This window comes from Scophthalmus maximus, chromosome 3 (genome assembly GCF_022379125.1).
Source record: "Scophthalmus maximus strain ysfricsl-2021 chromosome 3, ASM2237912v1, whole genome shotgun sequence".
NCBI classification, from domain to species: Eukaryota; Metazoa; Chordata; class Actinopteri; order Pleuronectiformes; family Scophthalmidae; genus Scophthalmus; species Scophthalmus maximus.
In genome coordinates, this window is record NC_061517.1 from 907,501 (window position 1) to 917,500 (window position 10,000).

General features: G+C 50.3%; 1 protein-coding gene across 9 annotated transcripts in view; it reads right to left on the reverse strand.

The window, feature by feature from the left end:
• camta1a (calmodulin binding transcription activator 1a) overlaps positions 1–10,000 on the reverse strand; it is a 300,158-nt gene that overhangs the window by 59,445 nt on the left and 230,713 nt on the right. For all 9 annotated transcript variants that reach the window (XM_035645368.2, XM_035645375.2, XM_035645369.2 and 6 more), the window contains one exon: positions 1,074–1,145. In XM_035645368.2, coding sequence (XP_035501261.2) covers positions 1,074–1,145 — 72 coding nt within the window. The remainder of the gene's footprint in view (positions 1–1,073; positions 1,146–10,000) is intronic.

The window sequence follows — 10,000 nt, forward strand, 5'->3', positions numbered from 1 at the left end:
GGTTCTCTGTTGTTGTTGTTGTTGTCGTCGTCGTCTCTCACCGACACACGATTAACAGATTTGTCTCAGCAGAGATGTTGTGACTCGACAATTCTCTTCTTCAGAACAAACAACACGGAGAGTGAAGTGTATTCATCTCAAATATTACTGTATTCAAAACATACAACGTCAGACAGACAGAGATAGAGGGAGACAGAGACAGGGAGATAGAAAGATAGACAGGGAGAAAGAGAGACAGACATATAAAGAGACAGACAGAAAGACAGACAGACAGATAGATAGACAGGGAGATAGAGAGACAGACATATAAAGAGACAGACAGAAAGACAGACAGACAGATAGATAGACAGGGAGATAGACAGAGAGATAGACAGACAGAAGGATCGACAGACAGACAGACAGACAGACAGACAGACAGAGAGATAGATAGATCCACACAGCCTTGGTCTTTGTGCGTCTGCGCTTTATTCCCCGTTCATATTGTGTGTGTGTGTGTGTGTGTGTGTGTGTTTGCGAACGGTTGTACGTATCAGGCACCTTCCAGCAATAATGGCTGCCATGCTAAACGAGAGTGATGAGATGTATTGGGGAGGTGATCACAGGACGACTATTTACAACCACTCTCGCCCCGCGGACCTGGCGAGCCACTGTAAGGCTCGTCAGGCACTGCACTGTACAGGGAGGCTCCTCCATCATGCTTTTACTGCCCATCACCGCCGCTGTTAGACGGGGGAGATGGCAAAGCTTTTAGCAGGCTGAGATACCGTCCTCCTGCCGGACGGCGTGTATGGGCAACGCCATCAGAGAAGTGAATGACTGGGGCCGATAAGGGAAATGGAGGCTGGGGAGAGAAAAGAGGTGAAAGAGGGAGGGAGAGGCGGCGGGGGGGGGGGCTACGTTGATGTCTGCCTGCCGGCTGTCAGAGGAAAAGGCTTCGGTTTAAATGGAAACTGATATCATGCAACTCATTCAAGTTCCTCTGGATAGAGGCCGGGAGAGTTTGAGAGTGAAACTAAAGTGAGGTGAGCTGCAGCGGAGGGAAGAGGAAGAAGAGGAGGAGGGGGAGTTCTTACCTGGAGCAGCCAGTAGCACCGACGGTGGAAGGTGGGGATGATGGAGGAGTGGACGTAGCAGCCATATAGACACTGGGAGGGAGAAGGAGAGAGAGAGAGGGGAAGAGGAGACGTTACACTACGGTAAAGTACAGACAATAGGCTGACCTCTGACCTCTCTGCCGGCCACGACAGCAGCGACCTTTCATCCCCTGACCTCTTCCCTCCCACGTGAACCTGCCGGCAGATGGTCGAGCTATTGTTCCTGAGACAAGGACAGAGGCCTGGAGGGAGGAAGTGGGCGGGGCCAAACACACCAGACGACTCCTTCCTTCCCTCCTTCCTTCCCTCCTTCCCTCCCTCCTTCCCTCCCTCCTTTTACTTCCCTCACTTCCACTTTTATCCCGTCCCGTCTGGAGAGAGCCCCTGACAGGATGATTCAGGTGCTCCTTACTAACCCCCCCCCCACACACACACAGGGCACCCCGGCACATAACTAGAGCACAGTGTTATTAATATCCTTATCGTAAACAGATAATACTGTGCCTGGGGGCTCGTTACCGTGGAGAGAGCCAAGCAGGGCTGATAACGCCTCCCGGTATCTGGCAAAGGGGCCAGGAGACATTTTTCACCAGCCAACAGCAGCAGAGAAAAAAATAAAATGCAGCGAAGAGCGTTGCAGCGCGGCTCAGGAGCAAGGCAGCACTTATCCTCGTCAATCCAGCGCGTGGAAAATAAAACCCACGGCCTCGGCTCCCAGGTGACCCGGAGGGATGGCTCGCCGGCCGCTGCTTGTTGACAGCAGCACAAAGTGTGTATATACAGTTGTGTGTTTAATAAGCTAAGCTGGGTGTTTGGGCATTTTGATGTGAAGGGGTGGCGAGGGAGGAGGGGTGGGGGGCCTGGCGGGTGTGTGTGTGTGTGTGTGTGTGTGTGTGTGTGTGTGTGTGCGGTCACACTGAAACCCAGTTAAAAAGCAGAAGGAGTCAGTCTGTGTAAACTCCCGTTCAGCAACATCAACCTGTCTGATTAATTATAGCGGAGCAGCTCTGCACAGCGACTCGACCGGGGCACACGGGGAGACACACACGAACAAAACAAACACATCACACACAGATGCACAAACACGTGAACGTGGGGCCTTGTGTGTTTCACACACACACACACACACACACACACACTCGTCCTATGACCAATTGACAAACAACAGAAGTCGCCTCATCCCCGACAGTTTCTCCAGGTGTTTCCATTGTTGCACTCGCGTCCATTGTGAACTGATTTCGGTTGCGAGCGAACTCTGCGTGTGTGTGAGTCGGAGATAGTGAAGGCATGCTGACTTCCTCCTCTTCTTACTTTGGGTGCTGTACTCTCATCCATTACAGCTGTCTGAAAGGAGGATGTGTGCCTCCGCCCACGCCCACAGCTCAGTTCTCCATTACTCTGCGCTTTGCCACGGCCAGACACGTCCTCCCACTCCCACAGTGCATCACATTACTACAGTCGACTCACACGTTGCCACTGTGCAGTTTGGTGAGAGTTTATATCATAAGCACGGCTTTGCTCTTTTTTTCAGGGATTTGCCAGTCGTGATGCAATATTTTACATTTTGTCTATAAGGCAGGAAAAACTGTCATGTGTTGCAAACACCTGTGTGAGAGGTTTTTACAAAGAGAAATGTTAGAACGCCGTCTATTCAATATTTGACTTTAAAGTCCCCCTCCACTCTTCTGTGTCTGTCCTCCAACATGTCTGACATCGACTACAGCGACTTGTATCTGGTGTTTTCACATTCCTCTCCTGGAGGAGGAGATTTCTGTTTCACTTCTCTGACATTTGAAATTCAAACGAATTCTGTTCAAGATAGATTTGGTTCGTCACAAATACAGAAAACCAATCGCTGTTGAAAATATAACTTCCAGTGCAGCAGAGGCAACGAATCATGAGAGGACGACAGGTGTGTCAGCAGACGGTTAGCGTTAGCATTAGCAGTTAGCATCCATGAGAGGACGACAGGTGTGTCAGCAGACAGCTAGCGTTAGCATTATCAGTTAGCATCCACGAGAGGACGGCAGGTGTGTCAGCAGACGGTTAGCGTTAGCATTAGCAGTTAGAATCCACGAGAGGACGGCAGGTGTGTCAGCAGACAGTTAGCGTTAGCATCAGCAGTTGGTGATGTTGCCCCTAGCATCTTGTTGATCACATTCTTCCACCGGTCAACCTAGCGCGAGCAGTGGTGGTGGGTGGGGCCTGTGTCATTTGCATATCATGAATATTCATAGTCTCAGAATTCCTCAGTGAGGGAGAGATGGTGGATGGTTTCAGCCCATTTCATTTTTATACTATGTTTAGGGTAAACTGTCAAACAAAATATTTGGCAGAGCAGATTCTTTTTATATACTTTCAAACCTGACTGGAGGATCTTTGAGCTCAAACGCCCGCCTCCCTGCATTCATTCTCACCAAACTCGACTTCTGGATGCTTGCTCGTGGACAAGAAAAAAAATAAATCTTGCTTGTCTTGTTAATTCTGATTACAGAGAGTTTATTGACATGTCACGGTTAATGCTGCGCTTCGCCTAAAGCGCTCGGCCCACCGAGAGTGAGCTGCGGCGTGGCTGCGTGCACTCGGATGCCGCTCCTCAGAACCGACAGGTGGGCCGGAGCAACGGGCCTCTGTGACTGGGGCCGACTGGGGAGGGAATAAATTAGCCCCCAGGCTGCTTTTTCCTCTCCCTCTGTTTACTCCATCTCTCAACCGCACCGAGCGGCGGCGTGCCAGACAAACAAGCCGCTTAAAGCACAACACAAACTGTTGCACCTGTCAGCGCCCATATACAGTAGTCGTCAAACACACACACACACACACACACACACACACACACACAGATGTAGACGATGAACACAAAACTACACCTTTCATTAACACGAGCGCAGACACATGCTGCCACGCGTCGTTGTGCACACACACTTTACACAGACAGTCACAACAGACCCCCACTACACACACAGCTCATCACACTCGGGCGCTTATCAGTAATTCTAGACGCGTATCAGTTACTGGTGTTTGGTCTGCTCTCTGCATGCCGAGCGTCTGGGCGACAAAGTGACAGCAGCAGAAGCATTATTTGCCGTCTTTGGGCTGTGACAGATGACAGCGCATCACGGCGAAAAGCAATTAAACCGTAATTATACACACATTCACACATATCCTCTCATAGAGAAGAGTGCGGTTTTCCCCCGTTGTGTAATTCTGAAGAGCTTTTTTGCAAACACAGCGAAGCGCGTCTTCACTTGTTCATGTGTTTTTTGTTGGGTCGCGCATGAAGTTTGGAGACAAAACAGAAGAAGCGATACACAACAGTTAATAGAAGTATTCACAAGAGGCGTATAGGCCATAATGTATTCATGCGCTGTCACCGCAGACAGCAGGAATAAAGAGTTACAGCGACGGGTGTCCTCCAAAGTCAGACACTGATGCAGCAAATTCATTTGGTGTTGTCAGTCAGGCGAGCGGGCCGGGGCGAGGGAACGTTGGCCCGGCCCAATACAAGGGTATTATTGCCTGGCCTGAACATGCCCCCCCCCCCCTCCCCTCGGGGGTGTCAAAGTGGTTCTGAGTGGAGCAGGGCCGCGGTTCACGCGGGGGCACGCAGGCCACACATCTCCGTGATAAACAGTTCAGCCTCAATAAAGCCTTCACACACACACACACACACAGGCTGGGCCACCAGCGGTTACCTGTCCTGTCTCCGGAGGCCACCGCTGCCCCTGAACCTGCCTGTTGCCCTGGCGACACCTCCCTCACATCCATCCATCCATCACGGCTGACAGGTGTCAGGCCACAAGCGAGGGATGAGGTTGGTAAAAATACCACAGTGTGTGTGTGTGTATGTGTGTGTGTGTGCGAGGGCGGAAGTGGCGGGCAGGCGCACAGGCGTGGTGAGAACTGGGCGGGAGGAGAGAGTCTCTCATTAGACCATAATGATGTGTGAAGACAGTCCTAATCAGAGCGTGGCACCTTATTTATGTTGGCAATTTGCTGTTTTCCCGCAGTGAAGCAAACGTCTTACTGTCAGAGGCTCCCACACATTCTTCAGTTAGTCCGACTGGGAAGAGCACACACTCGTCGCTCACACACACACACACACACACACACACACACTCGTCGTTCACACACACACACACACACCCACACTCGTCGCTCACACACACACACACACACACACACACACACACACACACACACACACACACTCGTCGTTCACACACACACACACACACACACACACACACACACACGCACACACACACACACACACTCGTCGCTCACACACACACACACACACACACACACACACACTCATCGCTCACACACACACACACACACACACTCGTCGTTCACACACACACACACACACACACACACACACACACACACACACACACACACACACTCGTCGCTCACACACACACACACACACACACACACACACTCGTCGCTCACACACACACACACACACACACAGACACTCGTCGTTGCCACACACACACACACACACACACACACACACACACACACACACACACACATACTCGTCGCTCACACACAGGAATATGCAAATGCACGGACAACGTACTGGGCTTTTTGTTAAAAAATAATAACCCCCCGCTCACAGTTTCTGTCTAAACTAAAATTTTTCAAGGACAGTTTCACACATCTGTCGAACACTGACCTTCCCCCCAGATTCCCTCCGTTCAACACATTCCGAGTTCATTTCAGGCCACAGAATGTACAGTACATGACTTTACCATACGTGTGTCCTGTACATATGGTAAAGCCATGTACGGTAAAGTCAACATCTGAACACATACGATCCCTCTGGATGTGAATCATCTACCGTTGGATCTCATGGAAGTTTCTCAGTTTCTCCCGCTGCACTGAGCGACTCGCTTCACACTATTATACGCTTGTTGACACGGACGTCCAGCTGGTGAAGTCACTTCTGGCTCACCGCTTCATTAGAGGGAATGTATCATATGTGTGTGTGTGTGTGTGTGTGTGCACATCCGCCCCTGTGCATGTTTGCAAATGTCTATTCACACGGTTGCCTGGGGCAGGTGATTCCGCCCGGGGCACACGGCAGCATAAATAGAGCTCGCGCTGCAGCCAATCAGGCAGCACTATCAAACCCCCGTCCGTGCAGGGAATGCAAAAATCCATACGCAATAGAGATTCACGGACCGTGCAAGATTCAAGCTACCCTCGGCCATTGACAGCATCCATGATGACTATTGATCAGCCGGCGATTTTCTGGCTCTATACGGACGTGATTAGACGACTTAGGGCTGAAAAGTGCCACTTCCAGTTTTGGAGGATGAGCTCATTTTCAACGGATTCCATAACGCTCTGCATTTCACCTGCCGTCTCCAGTCAGCCGCTCCGCTCCGATCGTTCAGCTGGAATCAAATTATCTGCGGCGTGTGGTTGGGTGGCACCATGCCCAGAATACAGCCTGTAATATACAGTATCTCTTTTGCATTTTGGATTCAGAGAGAAATGCACAGCTCCTGTACAGTATGTGACTGGCACGACGACTGTGGCTTTCTCTCTTTACAACACTTTCAATGAGCCGCTGTGCTTGGAAAAGTTGTGGCTGTATAACTCCTCGGTGCATCCGACGACTTAAGCAACAGTTGATGAGACATTATGCATAATAAATCAAAAAGAGGCTTAGATTTATCTTGCCCGCTCGTCTCCGCCGGACCAGCTGTAGCCTCTAAATCAGCTACAAAATGAATTGGCAGGCTGCGGTCGAGCTGACGGGGAAAAAAGAAGAAACACAAAAGGAAAAACAAAACCTAAATTCCTCAACAAAGCAAAATGAACGATGCTCTGGGGGATAAAAGCAAGAGTAAAAATAGCATATGCTCATTGTAAAGTCAACACAAACAGTTGATGCACAGGCGCTGAAGAGGAGGATTAATTAGCCACGCTGGACGTCTTAACACGGCGATACATCAAGTTCACCGAGGCAGTTAGAGAGAAGCCCCCCGTGTCCACCTGCCACGCTGAAAGACCCCGACACGTCAGGGAGGAAGACTGCGTGAGGAAGTCGGATACAGGCGGTTTACAATCGGACAGAGAGAGAAATGAGAGTGGGATTAGAGACAGAGAGACAGACGAGGGGAAGATGTGGGGTTTGGTATCCGCCAGAGGAAGCTCGTGCACACGCTCGCACGCACGCCTGTCTCCCTGACTGAAGACACGCTGTCTGTCGATGCTAATGTTAGCCAGCTGGGCTCACGGCCAAAGGCATTAAGTGGAATCGAATTCCACCAAACTAGCTTTAATCAGCAGGTTTTTAAGGTTAGAATTACTCTCCCTCTCCGGCAGCCCCCTGGCCAAGGTTAAAGCAGACACAGGCAGGGGCGGGGTCCGCTAATGGGATGGGAGGGTGGCACGGGGCCTACGGCATGCCACCACGCACACACACTGAACACACACACACACTGAACACACACACACACTGAACACACACACACACACACACACACACTGAATACACACACACGCACACACACACACTCACACACACACTGAACACACACACACACACACACACTGAATACACACACACACACACACACACACACACACACACACACACACTAAACACACGCACACACACAAACACACACACTGAACACACGCACACACACACACACACACACACAGAACACACACACACACACACACACTCACTGACATAGAGATTTACCTCTTCTCGATTTTTGCAAGACAAACACAAGCTGAACTGACACACTTCCCAGACGTGAACTCTGCAGGAGTGGGTGCGGACACGTTCCTGGAGTTTGTCGTTCACATATGACGAGCGCAGCAGGAGATTCACGACATTGGGAACTATTCTTCTGGAACGCTCGGTCAAAAAGGGGTGGGGCCTGGGGAGAGCGCGGAAGATGTCCAGAGCGAGATTTGTGTTGTCGCGTTCAGCTCCTCCAGAGAAGTTCAGGAAAATGTCTGAAAGCAGCTGTAGTGACACAAGCTGCAGGTACATTCCCAGCAGGATGAGGTCACAGTCAGACCACACGTGAAATCATCCGAGCCACATCATTACCATATTGCTTGAGCCGAGCTGAACCCAGGATCAAACGTCGAGCATCTTGTTTCACGACGCAGGACGACGGAGCGCCTCATTATGACCAGTGTAACAAAACTACCTTTGAATCACAAAATGAATACTTTATTAAAGTTAAGGCGAGCTGGATAATTTGCGTATTTAAAAAATATTACCCATTACACTCATTTTATTCATTTTCCCAACCTGAACGTGTCACTTGACACTTGTGGTCCCATCAGCATCGAGCGATCGCACCTGCGGCGCCGCAAGCTGGATAATAACTCTGAGGCCGAAACACATTTATGAAGAACAAATGGTTTCACCCCCGGGGGTGAAGAGACGCGGCTGCATAAACAAATCACACTGCTCATCCAATAGGACGTCAGTGAGCGCGAATAGAAAGACGTGAGATCTGCGACCTTGACCAGGCGTGTCACTGCAGCTGCCTCGACTCCACACGAGAGTCTGTTCACCTGAAGTGAGACTCACAAGACTGTTGAAGAGCTGAAGACAAAGCGGGGGGTGAAACGCCCGGACCCCTGAATACATCAGGCTGTGTTTCATACTTCACAAAGAGCCAGAAGAGGCGTCGCCTTGACCCGGGCCCACGGCGGCAGTCAACACATTCATGCCTGCGGACAAAGGGAAGCTCGGCGAACCTGGCGGCGCTGCAGTCGGCCTCTCCAGTGCCCACACGGTGAGAGAGCGGAGGAGCTGAGCAGCAACGGGAGGAAAGAGAATCATTCTTTCCCTCCTCTCTGGCTCCCGTTGCTCCACACATGAGGAAGTGGCCTCACTTTGGAGAGATGCACCGAGGATCAAATTAGCCCGCGTCGCGTCCAGTCTTTGTTTTTGAAATGCTAATAAGTCCACTCGGCACATTTTGGTTTGAACTCACCGCATCGTGATATCAAGCACAAAAAAACCCCTCTTGAGTTAAACGTCTGTGTGAGGAGATCAGAGGATTCGACTGATGTGGCTGACGGCAGGTTACAAACGGATGTCAGGTGTATGTGTAAGAGGTAACGCAGTCATTATCTGACACCACTTCCTTATCACCTGACCTCTGAGCTGACCCTCAGATCGCCTGTCTAAGAACTCACGTGCAGCAAAAAAGAAGAGTAATGAGCATCTGTTTGCATCACGAGTCGGGAGCCTTCAACTACACGTCTACGTCCTGTCGTCTTCTCCTCTCCACTGCTCCTCGACCTCAGTGAGAGGAGTCACATTTCTGAAGATGAACTATAAAACCTCAGCGGCTCCATCAGCATGTTTCAGTGTTTTATGATTCATATGTAACAGTAACTGAGATCCGGGTCATATTCATACTTGAATCCTTGACGTCCGTTCATGGCGCGTCACGTTAAATATCACTGCCGCAATGAATTGTGGGTCTATTCCTCCTTTCGTTTCACATGGGGAGGTCCAGTGTGCCATATATGCTAAAGGAGATAGGAGAGGAAGCATTGAAGCTCCTTTCCTGAGCACTCATCATGGCTGCTGAGTCACAAATTTGAGAATTCAACCACACCCCTGATCTCTCCATCGGAGTCAAACTTATAACATGTGCTGGAGGCGTTTCAACACAGAGCACGGACACTGTATGAACTCACGTGTCGGATGGAGAGAAGGAGAATTACTGGCAATATGAAGAAGCATGAAGCAGCAAAAGAAAAGAAAAATGAAAAGAAAACAAAAAGGATCCGCCTCGGGATTTTTTGCCATCCTCCTGAAAGGACGTCTCTCCAGCCCTCGAGGCACGTCCCGTATGTGAAGCGAAATACTGAATTAATACGAGTATCACACGGCG